This window comes from Limulus polyphemus, unplaced genomic scaffold, assembly GCF_000517525.1.
Source record: "Limulus polyphemus unplaced genomic scaffold, Limulus_polyphemus-2.1.2 Scaffold199, whole genome shotgun sequence".
NCBI lineage: Eukaryota > Metazoa > Arthropoda > Merostomata > Xiphosura > Limulidae > Limulus > Limulus polyphemus.
Window position 1 is genome coordinate 448580 of NW_013665809.1, and position 15622 is coordinate 464201.

Here is a 15622-nt window from a genome sequence, read left to right on the forward strand (position 1 = left end):
AGTTAATTTTTCAATATAATGATTAATATAAACAGATATACCATGCAGCATGACTTAAGCTACTATATAAGAAAAACAAAAGTCACGTATATCCCATGCAGTTTTTTCCAGAAGCAACTTTTCTAACGCTTACAGAAAAGCCCCATTGGCCAGTACTAAATACAACCTCTACATAAAATGGCAGTTACTATAATAAGCACCACCCACATTCATATTGTAAAATCCAGAGAACAGCATTTCATCACGTGCTTTCCTTATCATCCTATGATTTGTCAAGTGGGAGATACAGCAATTGGAATAATTGGTACTGAAATTGACACTTTCGACTAGGATTGGCTAAAAGTTTTACAACTGAGGTTAACACGCCCAGACGCAGTTTTATAAAGAAAACAGACTAGAAAAAGGTTTAGATACCAATCATAGATGGCAGAACCAGTGCTGAGGTGAAAGGAAATATCTTAAAAAATTTTTGAAAAAAACACTTCTTCTTAGAGGGCGCTTATTTACAGTCTAAAACGTATCTTAGGAATTTTTCATTAAATTACTCTTTAAACTTCATTAAAGAATACAACTTTTTACAAATAATTGAATGTTATGCTACTATTTATAAAAATAAAATCACAAATCCATTAAAAGATAAGTTATCTATCATTTTTTCAATTCATAAATGCACACTTGCATTGCCTACTAAGAAAGTTTGTACCGGTAGTCATCGGGTTAAATGTGACAAAACAATGAAACACTCATTATTTCTATAACCTCCCTACCTTTTCTCAGAAGAGCAGGGCAGTCATAGGCTATGCATTCGAGAACTTCTGCTGCAGGTTTGTTTGCATACTGCGAGGAAATCGGGAACAGCTCTTGCTACAAGATTTACATACACATCAACATAACACATAAAATACAGGATATTTAGTCTAATAAACAAACAAACTGAGATGCATTAGAAAGATGTAAGTTCAGAAAAGAAAAATACTAAAAGTGTAGTACTTTTCTACACATATCTGTTTTTAAAGTTATATTTTTTTAATAAAATCACTATACTAACACCTTATTTCCTTAAAAAAGCTGGTGATAATTAATCCAAAATAGAAATTTTGGAATAAAATCTAGATTTTCTATTCTTGAAAATTTTCCATTATCAGTGAATGTTTTAGCTTGCATTTGAATAAAATATGATAAAAAAATGTTTCATATTCTATTTTTATACAGAATCAGGAACAAATAAATAAAACAATTATACATGATCTAACAATTATTTCCATACACAAAGATTAATTCCTAAACATGATTTAACTAATGTGAAAAGACAAAAACTGGAATGGAAGTAATTGAAACTGCAAAATGATGCATTAGCACAAAAAAAAAGGCTCGATTTTCTACTTCCTAATTTAATTTTCATACTTTATAGTGAGGTACAAGTAAATTGTTCTATGAAATTTTTATGGAACTCTGAGTAGGGTGTTATCAATTTCTTCATATATTCAATAGACTGCAAACTGACTGTTAAGCATAATTTGGCAATTTTTTGGATTTTTAAAATACTGCCTTCTAGCAGCAACATATATTTCAGTTTTTCATATATTATTTAATTAACATCTTGAAAAATATACTAATAATTAATACTACAATTCTTACAAAAACTTGGAAGACCTTACCAAGCTTATCATTTCAAATCTGAAGTATATTCAAAGTATATTCAACTCACAAAATAAGATATAATACTAAGCACACAATTTTTTTTTCAATATCAGAACCTTAAATTGCAAACTTGCTCATCAGGCTTTCTATATGGTGATTTTCGCATGCACACACACACACAAAAACAATTTAGAAAAATACTCAATAATTGACAAACCTCGTCAGCTCGAAGATTAAGAAATTGAAATATAACGTTGTGGTGGCGATCTTCAGCCAGTTCTCTCGTCAGAACATCACAAACTTTAAATGGCTCAGTTTTTGCTGTTGTTTGAGTCTCACACTGAGTTAAAAAATAGAATTTATATTTAAATATAGATGCTTTGAAGATTGCATCATGCCTGGAAATGCTCAAAGATAACATAGTACTGGTAGAAAGATAGTATAATACTGGCAGGTAGACTTGAAAACAAAAACATTAGAATGCAGTAATCTCTTCTACCACACACAACAAAATTTTAAGAACAAAAAATACCGATGATGCAAATTGAGTTGAAAGTTTATTTAGTCAATATTTAATATTACAAGTTAATATCAAAAAATAAGAATTATTATTATGTATGTTCATAGGGAAAGTTTATTATTTTGAGAATAAAATCCACACGTTAGTATCATACAGAATTATAAAAGTTACTTCATGACCATTTCCAAGGGCCAAGTTATCAATTCAAACATAATAATTCATCCTTTACCAAACCACTCAATGCAAGTTTCCCCATAAACTGTCAACAATGGTTTTCCTAAAATATGTAATTTTAAGGATTTCATGCACAAGAATACTAGAGATAGAGTACTGAAAAAAAGGGGAGAAGTAGCTTTATATGTGAGGAGTGAATAACTTTTCTCTGATCCCTTGTCTTATTGTTTTCACTGCTAAACACAAAAAGACAAGGGATCATATATTCAAATTTTGGTAGCATACGAGTCATCCGCAGTTTAGACAGTATTACTTTTTTAAAAAGGTGGTTGGCTTTTGGAATGAGCTGTCTTCAAGGATGGTGGAGGCAGAAAATTTAACTGAGTTCAAGAAAAGATTGGATGAATACATGAGTAGTAAGGGGTGGTTATAGTTAGGAGCTAGAAGGGAAATCTTTGATGAGCTAATAAGCTCCTTTTTGTCCCTTTAAAATTTTATTCATTTATGAATAGAAAAACTAATAGAAGGTAAAAGAATCAAAATGTGCTTACAGCTCTACTATAGAAGTTTGGTGGTGCTACACCTACATCACCAGGAAGGGGTGTACGGAAGTCTTTAGGCTCCACTAAACTAATCTCCCTGTCAGGAATTTGTTTTTCTGTTAATACAAAACACTGTATAAAGTATAAATAACCATTTTAGTATAAGTGACATATACCACGAACATAAAACCATTTTTTGCTGTTGTGAATTTACAATTAAACAATCCTCATCAACTTTTCAAGCCCACTCACCTGTGCGTGTTTGTTTATCAGCCAGTGATGGAAAAAAAGCTGACTTTGATGATATTTTGGAGGAGAAAATCCTTGCATTTTGACAAAAGCACTTTAAGCTACTGCCATAAACTATCACTTGAGGAATTTTCAACATCTACAGAAATGAAAAGATCGGGTATTTCCAAAATAAAACAATGTTCTAATTAACAAGGTTTATAAACTAAACAATGATTTTGACCAAGTTGGCAAGACTGTTCAATGGAAAATTTCAAGCAGTTCATTAGACAGTGTGGTAGGTACATGTCCAAATTATCAATAACTTCTGAACAAAACACACTACCTACATAGGTTACAAAATAACAATTAAAATAGTAAATGAAATTTAATATATTATACAAACTTTGGATGTTTAATATTATTGTTCAATGATTATAATGCACTGAACTTACCTAATTTTTTTTGGCCACAATACCAATATCTCACAAGGTTCATCTAGCTGGGAATTTTAGGTTACTCCTAAATCCATATAATAATTGTTGAAATAAAAAATATATACAACAGATAAATGAAAAATAAAAAAATTAATTAGATACACTAAACTAACAGAATGGGATGTAACTTTATTTACAAAAGCTAGTGGTTTAATTCATGCACTATCAATGATTTCCTGTCTCTTGAAAAGAAGGGAACATTATATACGAAATTTTATATAATTATCTCTGAGAATGTTAATACCAAGAAAAGCTCATTTACTGGCACTGAAAATGTAACTTGAGGTTAGTTTAATATCTGAAATACATTGTTACTATATTTGCTATTGTTTAGATATAGTTGGATATAAAAGATACCAAACTTCAGTGAAACTATTCGACAAAACTCCATTTTCTTAATGCATATAGTTCACTTCCTACATGTTCAGTAGAGCTAAGCAATTAATGTAATTTGCTTATTGATTAGCCACTGGGCTCATTAATACATTATTCTCACAAAATGGCTACAAAGAAATTAAATGCTAAAGATTGAATTTGATACCCTTGGTGGGCATAGCACATACGGCCGATTGTGTTTAACAACAAACATGTATAATAGCAACATTTTGATCACTTGGATAATTGAAATAACCAAAAGTAGCAATAACTGGAAAACCTACTTTTAGTTAGTCATTTTTGTTAGTTGTGAAACTGAACAAACTGAAATTAATTGGAAACAATAAGGAAAAATATTCATAATGGCAATATTTCAATTACTATATAATTGGTACAACCAAAAACAATTATAACTAGAAACAATTAGTTTTTTATTTTCATGGCACTAATTGATTTAACCATTTCTCTACAGGCTCCACAGTCAAGTTACCAAGTGACTGGTACATGTTTATGTTCTAAGATGCACATTTCCAAGATATATGAATTTCTGTTTGGACAACAAACTTAAAGAAAGAAAAAAAGACCTAGGAGTTATGCTTTTCAGAGCAAAAAGTTGACCTCACACAGTATATTGGTGTTAAAGAATATGTTAATATCTTCTCACTGTGAGGTATTACTTTCCATGGATGAATAAACTGTTTATATTGTAGAAGCCAAGCAATAAAATCACACACAACTAAGGTAAAAAAAAAAGAGACTTGAAAAAGGTTAATAGTTGATGCTGCAAATATCATTATTTGAAGATGTAGAGAGATTAGTCATTTTATTTCATAATTTTCCACTTTTCATTTTGCTGTAAACTAATGATTTTATTACTAATAGTGTTATGGTAGAGAAAATTAGATATACAAAGCTGTACCAAAAAAATTTTGAAATTCAGCTGTAGACTATGAAAATTGCACGATGAAATAAGGACTACATTCTTAGACTGAAAATTGCCTTTCACTCATACTGACTCAATAAAGGTATCAGACAAATCTTCAGCAACAATACTTCATTAAAAAATCAATTTTTTTACTAAAAGCTTGCCAAATTCCATAAAGATACATTTAGTACATTCACAGTTATAGTATGTTTAGTTTCATGGATATATGATAAGTGTAACTGACTGAGATGTGGCAGACCCATACAGAAAAAGTTAATCATACATACAGTTATTAGATAGTTTTAATAATCATAAACAGTAAAAATCAAAAACATTAAATTTGATTAGTTGATTATTTTCAAGACATTAGTTGATGTAACTGTAAGTTCAATTACTGAAAAGTTAAAATAATCGAAAACAGCAGTAATCAGATATACCTGTTAACTATTTTCATGACATCAGTTGACCGAATCATAAATTCAATTAACCAAATATTTTATGTAATACTAATCAGTGTAATCGATCAATCAAGGTAATCACTCGGGTCTTGGGTATTTCACTATTGTCTGTATTGAGATATTTGTAAACAACAGTCACCATGTTACAAAACCAGATCATTATAATGTCTTGATAAAACCCTTATGTCTGTAAAAAAAAAATATTTAGTCTTGCTAGAAGAAAAAAAAAATTGTTGAATTTACAATAATTTTAAATCAATCTGCCATAAAGTTATTATAACATTGTATAAGACTACAGAGATGCCTCATTTGAAGTACTGTTTGTGTCAGTTTATGTTTGTTTCAGTTTCCTTATTACAAAAGAGATATCAACATGCTGGAAAAATTAATACTGACTACTAGAATTATACCTGGTTTAAGTAGTTTATGTTATAAGAATTTTTTAAATATTCAAACTTATTTTTCTAAAGCACAGAATTAGACTGACAAAACTGCTGGAGGTGTAGATAGTCTTTATTAGGGTGTCCAAGTTGTGATATGAAAAAGATGTAAATACAAACTAGAATACTTGGTAATAGACTTGAGCTATGGAAGCTAGATATAGACTTGTGTAAGAGAAAATATTTTTGGTTTGTTATAAACTTATGGAATGGTTTGAGTGATGTTAGTGCTGTTATTTTTAATTATTTTAAATTTTGTTGGATAGATATACAAAAATGAGGAGCTCCATTTAATTTGCCTTAAACATTAAACAAAATATTTTAAATATTTGTTCTTAAATAATGGTTTACCTTGATGAACAAATATAATTTTGTCATTTTTGCATTTTTTAAGATTTGTTTTCCAAATGCCAAAAAAATGTTCCAATATCAATCAGGTAAAAAAACTTCGGACGAGGATGACCAGCATTCCCATAAAAAGCAGGAAGTACCCTTTCACCAGATCTCTGTCCCATGTCCAATTTAATATTAAATTGGAAAAACTCTTGCCCCATTTTTTCATTTAAAATTGTCCTTTTTCATAATCATTACAAATTTCTGAAACATAACTAGCCTATGTAAACAGCATAATAAAGTACTACATCAAATGTTTCTTCAAACAAAATAAGAATAATTTAAAAAAATTTAAAACTTCATCCAAGTAGAATAAGCATAATCAATATTCTTAATAACTTCTGAAGATAGTACCATTGTTTCAATTCCAATTAAAAAACATCACAATTAGCTGTGAACCTCAAGTGTACACACACACACTCTTTCAGGTCCCAAACTCCTATCATCTCATTTTCTTATTCACACACTGGTTACTTTTCTTTACACTCTCTATTAAACATTCTAAATAAGAAAATTTCATAAATTCAGAGCCTGAATTTTGGAATAATCTGTTTACTGTCAGACTACTAACAAGTGCCTAGTGTGACAATTTTGGATGATACTAGAACATCAATATTAGCCTCAACTAGCACAGCACAATAAAAAAAAGATTTTGTGGGTTCTTGAATACTATTTAAAAATTATACAAGACACATTTTGCATAGATTGGAATAATGATAATTAAATTACACATTACAATAACTATCTCATTAGTAATAAGCACCTGTAATCTACATGGTATATTCTTTTAACAGTTACACAGTTGCATTACTCCCACTACTTTCTATATAACACCTTAATTAATTATTCATATGTTGCAGCTCAGCACATGTAGATGTTGTATGTTTAAAAGTTCACGCATTTCTTCAAAAATCAATCAATTACAAATACTCTGTACATTATACAGAGTTTAGTTTAATGTGACATGATTGACTCTTACAACTTCAGAGTTTATCATGTAAAAGTGGTTTAAGCTTTGAAAGAAAAGATTGCACGTGATGTATACAGTAAGTTGTTACTGTTATGGATATAGGACAACTCAGCACCTGAATGTTTTGGCCCTCACTTGAAAAAAATCAATTTGGCTTTGAAAGTTGGACAATTTAATACTTCCTTTGGATGTCTCAACCTAAGATTTTTGATTGGTTTAACACTACTATTTTGATTGGTTGAATAAAATGTTATAGGTTTTGTTTGAGCTTCAAAAATTAGGTAAATTAATAATTGATTGTTATAAGGATTAGAGTAGAATCACATTTTTTTAATGATTTGTATTTGATATAAATAAAAGGAATACATGTATTCAAACCATATATTTTAAATACCATAATACTAATAGGAATGTCTGAAGGGTCACCCATATACTTGTGACTATATTAACAAAAATGGTCAGTATATACATATCCATAAAAAAACAGAAATAATGTATATTATCTTTGAAGTCTAATGTAGGCACTGAATTGTCTAATGCTGGTACTGTAGTGTCTAGGTGCCAAAGTGTCCAGTATTCCTTGTTACTAACATGGGTGTAGTGTGTTATGCAACTTATTTACAATTAAGTAATAATAATAATATGTAATGGATGATTATTTGCCAAGAGACCACCTCTGAAACCGAAAGAAACAAATTCATAATCACAGACTGTACTACTACTACCAGTTATAGTAATAATAATCACTAATAATATACAACCACAGAAAAAATATAAATGTTGTTAAACTTATATTTACTTCAAGTTCAACTGTTAAAGGAGGACTAAACTAAAGACAGCGTTACTACAACATTAATACTTTATAGACAATAATTTATAATGTAGTATTACTAATAATAATATATCGTAATTCTTAAACCAGTTGTACTCGTAGTAGTAGTACTACTACTACTACATCGAAGACTAATGACGAAACAGTACTCAACTAACATGTATCCAACCATGTATTAATAATTATACTAATACAAAAAAATCACAGTTTGAAAATAATATATACATGACTTTCGAGACAAGTTATATTCTTAAAATAGTAATAAAAGAACAATGTAATCTCACCTAGCGTTCATAGAATTACAAGTTACAACTTTGTTACTTATTTATACAACACTAAAAATGACTATTAATATTTATTAGCGCTACCTGTTGGTGTTTTGTTTATTCGTGAGTTTTAGTGAAAGAAAAGTTATGTAGAGGTCTAAACTACAACTTTGATTCGAAAATATTTTAGGTTATTAGTGGTGAATAAAGGACTATTCATCTAAACGAAACAAAGAGGTGTTTGTTGATGTTTTTTGTTATTGTTGTTGCTTTTACGTTAGTTACAACACAATAATGTGTTATGTAGACTCACAGTGGTTCTCAAACGTTTTTATTTACAGACTACCTAATTTTTTTTAAATCTCGGCGGATAACATTGGATTCTATATCCTATGCTGCCGCTTCCTTTCCATAATTGTGCAATTTTCCCTTGGAACGCCTGATGGAAGCTACACATTACAAATGGTTCGCATACTACAAACTAAAAGTGAAAGCCGCTGGGATGTTGTGATTTTAAATAGATTATTGTTATTGTTGTAACGTTGTTCTTTCGTTGTTCTGGCTCTTTTAAACCATTTGGTGAAACCAATTCAAGGTATAGTCAATGTAAGTATAAAAAATTAGTTTAGTTCTTCCTTAAAATACTTTCAAACAAAAATACCTTGTTAAAACTGGAATGGAACTACAACTAACGTAAAAGTAAATTTACTTGAACAATTTCACGAAAAATGATTGGGTAACCGAATATTCACGATAACTAGCACTGATCCAAGTACTTCCCTCAATCTAAATACCTCATTGAATGATCGACACTGTACTGACTGGAAACAGCTAAGTCAATATTTCACTATTTATAACTTAATATTGTTTTTAGATACTTCGTAAAATTCCTAGATTTCGTGATGTCATAAAGAACATTCTGGGACTCCTACTCCAACAAAGCTACTTAATCTTAACGTCATACGCCCTCTAGCTTAAATAATAATTAAAATATTAAAACTATAGCTTATAACAGTATATTGCTATGCGAAAACATACACTAAAATTAAAGCATATAATTTGCAGCACTTCTTTGATATGTTGTTTATTTACAACCTAATTGAACTTTAAGAAGTACACTTTAATTAATACTATTTTGATATGACCACTAAAACTAAAATATTCAATTTACATCACTTACTTGTTAGTTTAAGTTTATTTAAAATTTAAACTAACATTAACTACGATCGACAACACAATTTATGAAGTTAACCGACGCGACCTCTATCCTTCTAAACCAATAGCCTAACAATGGGATAGAGAGTAAATGCTCGTGATAATTAGATTTCGCGCCAAACCAAAGGTAGTAGGCTGTTAGTGGTGTTTATTTTTTATGTTATGATTTTAAAGAAAACTGAGAGTGTGTAACTTATGTTAACAGAGGTGTTTATTGTAGAATTCATGACGTTAGGTAAGTTTTTTTACTCATTATATATAAGGATGTTTACTAACTTAGTGCATATTATTATATACGTATAATTTTATATATCGTGCATAACTTAGTTAAACTTTAGTTAAAATATTAACACACCCTGCTACTTCTCATAGCAGTATTACTATAAATATTATTATTATTAGGACTATGTTAGTATGTAGTAATTTTGTACTTAACAATTTTACTAAAAGTAAAACGTAACCATGTGATGGTACTTAACTATGATATCTGTTTTATTTACGCTACTCAGAGTACTGAGTACAGAGTTGTAATCGTTACGATGTTACTGTGGTTGTTACTCTACTCACAGACTGCTGTGTACGGGTGAGGGTCAAAATGTGTTTATTCACCATGGTATTAATAATAATATGTATTTGAAGTTAAAAGTTATCAACTACTAATTTTACCTTGAGGCTTAACATTGCTGATTAGGGAACGTTTTGGGTTGAAACTTGAAAGACCCCCCTGCACATTCGGGGATATTTATGCCACTATTTTTTTTTCAGTAGTGTTAAGACTAACATTACAAAATTTATGAAACTTGGGTTAAGCCAATTTTTCCTCTATTCTCACATCTATGTGCAAAATTAAGATTGGATTACATTAAACTTTCTTCAAAGTCATTACTGGCAAGACTTTTTTTTTTTTGAGATAATGTTACCTTCTAAGTTCTATACAATATATTATATGTAATATGCATGTAGAATTGAACCTGTGCAATGCCTTTTAAAAGAAAGGTTTGTAGCTCTGAAGTTGAAATTTTACTATCCCATAGAAGTCTTCAGAATCTTTGTTGTCCATCATTTAAACATTACATGAAATATTTGGATGATTTGTTAGACAGTATTCTCAAATTTGTTGTTGTTGAGATGTGCTGATTGCATTAGGAGAAAAGAATCCTTTCACTAGTTTTTGTCTTTGTGACAGGATCAAAATGTGGAATATTAGTTTCAGTGTTGAGTGAGGACTGGAAAGTTATACAGTTTTGGTTTAGTTATTTTAATAGCTGTCTTGAGTGAGAAATGTGTTGTTGCAAGAAAAAATAAAACTTAGGTTTGTTGATAAAGCCCTCAAGCTTTAAAATATATATTAAAAAAGCAAATGATGTTTTTGATTTTAGCTATAAATTTATAATTTAAGAGCAAGAAAATTGTAACTTTTTTATAATGGGCATGTATCCATTGGAGTAATGGGGGGCAGACCCATACTAGAGCTCCCCCCCCCCCCCGATTCCTCTCCATCTGAGTTAACAATAATTAATCTTTTAAGTTTTTTAAGTTCTCCCTATATTGTGACTCCCACTGACATGAAAGTGTCAATTTTTACGAACATGTGGGATAGTCACATTATGTAAGTTTAAGTGAAAGAAATATATCCAATCAGATGAGATTTAGAGTTAATGGCAGCTTGAAACAGCGTCAAACTGTTACAAATCTGTAAAATTTTGGCTTTTTTGATAATACAAAAGATTAGACACTTATTGAAGGTAAAAAAGAGCCTATTTGTTTTGTATTTAATAATGCATGATACACTTTTGTTACCCAATTATCTCTTTGCCCCTTTCTGACCCTACAAATAAAAGATCCTAGAAAAATACCACATTTGAGATATTATGTGTGCTTTTGGTCTTCTTACTTTAGATAGAATATCAGTAGGTTTACAGAATGTTTATACAGGCTATTGAAATAATGCTTAATTAAAAAATCTGTCATAATAAACAAGGCTTTAAGTATGTTTTGAAGGATTAGAGATGGCATGATTTAGGTCTTCAGAATTGTGAAAAGTTTGGAGTTTCCTGTCACCTACAGTTCCATCAAATCATAGAATGATTGCCAATACTTTACAGATTGAGTTAATGCTAATTGTCACAAGGTTACGTTAAATTACATTTACTTGAAATTTGAAATAATTGACGCTATGAATCCTTTATGGCTGTTTCCAGAGCTGTTTCATTGGTAAATGATGTGACATCATAAAAGGGTGGTATCAAGGCTTATATAAAAACTAAGCAGGAAAAAGACAAGGAGAAATTTTGAAAATCAAGAAATGGATCATATATTTTCAAGTAGAGATAGCTTCTTAGCAGAGCTAAAGCAATATTTTGGGATGAACAGAAAAATTCTAAAACACTTTACAGTTGCATTCATGAGTGCCAACAGAAAAATATGTTTGTAGGGGATTGGCAGTGCAAGTCAACAGAATAAAAGAATATGTTATGTATGCTTAAATGCAAACATAAATTTATAGTTTTAATACAAATTGCTAAAGATATTTAGTTTAACTATGATGTTAAGTTTACATCATAATTTGTGAAATGTAGGGGAGGGGGCAAATGCCCTTTCTTGTCCCTTCCTGCAGTGTTTACAAGCAATATACCAAGTAACTTCAGAGCTATGTAAAAATCAAGGTAGAACATATTTTTTCATTTTCTCCATGAATTACACTAAATAAATGCTATAAAATAAAATATTGATCTTAAAATATTTTTGAGTTAAAAAGTTGTTGAATTAGAGTCAGAATTAGTATTTTTAATTAAATTTTCAAAATTTGGGAACACATGAAATTGACTTAAAATTAGTGGCTCAACAAATTGAAAGTGGAAAAAACAACTCATTTGGGAAAAAAAAAATGATAAGCCAAAGCAAACCCCGAGTATTGTTTTTACATAATCCAAAGTAAAAACTAGAGGTGGAATTAATTGAGTTATAGTTTGCACAATACATGTATATGTAGTGAAGAATCTTTCATAGAGTGCGTGAATTGATGCCCATGCCTTTTGTTTTAGTGCATCTAAAGTTGAAATAGCCCACACAAAACATGAGGAAATGGTTGTGTGACAAAATTTTTCAATACACACTAAAATCTAGAGGTTCAAGACCCAAATGTAAAGTCAGGGACCATATTTTTGTTCCTGACATACAGCTCACAAAAACATACAAGAATATAAAAAAATATCCCCTGAGTCTGTCTATAGTGTGTTTAGACTGATTCTCCACTGTAGTTGGTCAAGGGCTCGCATGGTCAAGTGGTTAGGGCGCTCGAATCACAATCTGAGGTTCGTGGGTTCGAATCCCCATCACACCAAACATGCTCGCCCTTTCAGCCGTGGGGGTGTTATAATGTGATGGGCAATCCCACTATTCAATGGTAAAAGAGTAGCCCAAGAGTTGGTGGGGGGGTGATGATTAGCTGCCTTCCCATTAGTTTTACACTGTTAAATTAGGGACAGCTAGTGCAGATAGCCCTCGTGTAGCTTTGCACGAAATTTGAAACAAACAAACAAATGTAGTTGGTCAAACTTTAACACTACCTTTAGCTTACCTGCAGTTTACAACTGGTCTAGCAGAAATGAATTAATCATCACGTGCCAGTTCTAAGGTAGTTGAGGAGGATAGTAACAGTAATACATGCTTTTAAAAGGCTACATGGTGTAATTTCTGCTAAAACTACTGTTTATCTGTGCTTCTCAACATATTCTCACTGCATTTTATAGGCTTTAGATGGGCTGACAAAATCTAAAATTTGGAGCTATTTATGGAGTTCATTAAAAACTCAAATTTTCTAAAATGTACCTGTGATTAACCACAAACTTCCTCTGTTTTGGTCTCTGGGCCCTCATCCTCTTGCACTTGCTATAAATGCTTACAGTCAGGATTGAACCAACAAATATCTATTTGTTTATCCTCCCATTCAATTCCTCCACTGGGTGATTTTGATCATCCATATCACTCTATGTCAGGTCCTTCTGGTTGCTCCTTATTTGCTGGCTCAGCCATGGTTTCCTTGATTTATCCAGCTCTAACTTACCCCTCTACTTTCTCTGTCTCCCTCCCTTATTTGGCAACCTTAATCGTCGATGCTTCATCCTGCTCTTCCTGTTCTGCATACTCACATGTGGTTTTTATCTTGTCCTTGGCGAGATTGGGATTGTTCTGACGTGTAGCTTTGTTTCTGGCCCATTCCATCCACCCTTCCTCCATTGAAGTTTATCAGCTTAAATGGAACATTTTCTGCTGTTGGTCTGTAGGCCAGGAGTTTTCAGCTGATTGGTCCGCTGTTCCTCATATTGTGGAATTTCTTACTTGGCTTCTTAAACAGCTATTCTTTGCCTCCTTTATTTCCAGTTATTGAGCAGCTTTATCCCACAGCTACTGATTTTCCTGACACCATATGGTTTTCACCTGTCCTACACTCTCTCTGTTGATCCGTTCTTTCGGATTCATTGTCCTCTGTGGCAGGCTGCCCTTCTGGACTGGGATGTTAATGTGGCCCTCCTTGCCTCCATTTGAACTACTTTCCACATGCTCCTTGTTTCACCTTTCTCTTAAGACTTATTTCCTCTCCTATTAGCCTGTGGACATTGATGGTCTAATTTATTTGCCTTTGATGTTTCACATATTCTTTGTCATCCTACATATCTTCTCTTTTATCTGGATTGTTCTTTCCTCCCTAAAATCTTGGCTAGGGGGTATCTCCTCCTTTTCACCAATTTCCCCTCCATTTTCCACCTTTATCCTCAACCTGATTTGGATAGACTTCTATGTCCTGTATATGCTCTTCAATGTTATATTGCCTGCACAGCTTCAATCCATGGTGCCTGTTCTGTCCTCCTTATCCCTTGGCAACCATCCTCTGTTTGTGATCTTTCTCCTTCCACCCTCACCAGATGGGTTCGACTTTTGATTTAATTGGCTTGTTCCTCTCTTTCATTGTCTTCCCATATTTTGTTCCATGTGTCTTCTCATCAAATCTGACACATTACCTTTTTTCTGGCATCTCATCTTTGTCATCTGTTAGAGGAAATTCTTCAGTTGGACATGTGGACTAATCTAATACGTTTGTCTCTTATTATTTCCATATGGTCCCCATTTCTTCCTCTTCGGGATATCGTCTTCCACCTGTAGCCATTCTTCAGACTTCCGTGCGACTATAAGACTGAGTAACTTATATTTATTCTTTTTAAAATTTTTCAGGGGCTTTATTTCCCATTTCATCATAATTCTCATTGTTTAGATCCTGCTCTGTGGCAAATGTTGCCTGACCAGGTATTCTTTAACATTTAAATTCTGCACTGGTCAGCCATGTAAACTGGGGTGATGGACTGTGGAGGCTTCCTCCTGAATGGTGCAAGGACATAAAATTTCAATACAGAAATACCATTTAGTGCAGAGTAGGGTGGTGGTGTTCTGCTGGTGTAGATGACATGATATCCTCTGCTATAAAGCATATGTAAGCCAAAGGAGTGAGATGTCAAATTGCAGTTCACCCCTTCGATTGAGATCTCTCATCCTACCCCCATGTGGATGTTAGTTTCCACTGGCTGGGTTTTGGATTTAGACTAGAACCAATCAACATAAATTTCTGTTGTGGGTCAAGGTGGAGGTACTTTGATTCTGGATGTGTTCCACATATCGATATATCATTTTCTATTCTTAACATGTGTTCTTTTCTGGAATAAGGGCAGTTTGAGATCCCTTCCGGTCTCTTGAATTTGAGGCGAAGATGGTATGATCCTCATCGTACTTCAATGTGGATGTCGGTTCCCAGCAGCATGGGTTTTGGATGTAGTTGTCTTGCTGAGTACAGTCTGTCATGCCCTAGCCACTCTACACCTGGGGGCAATTCCATTTTTTTTTTCCCACACCAATTGGATGTGCTCCTCTGTTTTCCACCCATATATACAACACTTGTCAGATGGACGAGAAGTATACCTGGTTTAGAAGTAGTGTAGTCTCCCACATCAGATCTTTGAATCTGATTCTCTAATCTCAAGGTGCATCCTCTGGACACTTTTGAAGGATGCTTCTTTTCTTTCCTTGCACTGGTCCCTCCACCTATTCAATGTGGGATTCTAGCTAATTATATGAATGGAGGTAATGTACTGTAT

At 32.1% G+C, this 15622-nt stretch overlaps 2 protein-coding genes across 7 annotated transcripts in view; one reads left to right on the plus strand and one right to left on the minus strand.

Moving 5' to 3' along the window:
• The window catches only part of LOC106478317 (methylmalonic aciduria and homocystinuria type D homolog, mitochondrial-like), a 16219-nt gene extending 7877 nt beyond the window's left edge, over nucleotides 1-8342 (minus strand). Inside the window, exons 1-6 of one of the 5 annotated variants that reach the window (XM_013938852.2) lie at nucleotides 8280-8342; nucleotides 3561-3627; nucleotides 3130-3265; nucleotides 2887-2993; nucleotides 1859-1981; nucleotides 768-864 (exon numbers count right to left, since the gene is read on the minus strand). In XM_013938852.2, coding sequence (XP_013794306.1) covers nucleotides 768-864; nucleotides 1859-1981; nucleotides 2887-2993; nucleotides 3130-3265 — 463 coding nt within the window. In that variant the 5' untranslated portion in view covers nucleotides 3561-3627; nucleotides 8280-8342. Of the gene's footprint in view, nucleotides 1-767; nucleotides 865-1858; nucleotides 1982-2886; nucleotides 2994-3129; nucleotides 3266-3560; nucleotides 3628-5339; nucleotides 5519-7962; nucleotides 8061-8279 lie in introns of those variants that run through there. The other 4 variants (XM_013938853.2, XM_013938851.2, XM_022381906.1 and 1 more) reach the window with 4 other exon arrangements.
• Nucleotides 8343-9589: 1247 nt separating this feature from the next.
• Nucleotides 9590-15622, plus strand: part of LOC106478311 (telomere-associated protein RIF1-like) — a 52987-nt gene continuing 46954 nt past the window's right edge. For both annotated transcript variants that reach the window (XM_022381908.1, XM_022381909.1), the window contains exon 1: nucleotides 9590-9711. The gene's annotated coding sequence lies outside the window, so the exon portion shown is untranslated. The remainder of the gene's footprint in view (nucleotides 9712-15622) is intronic.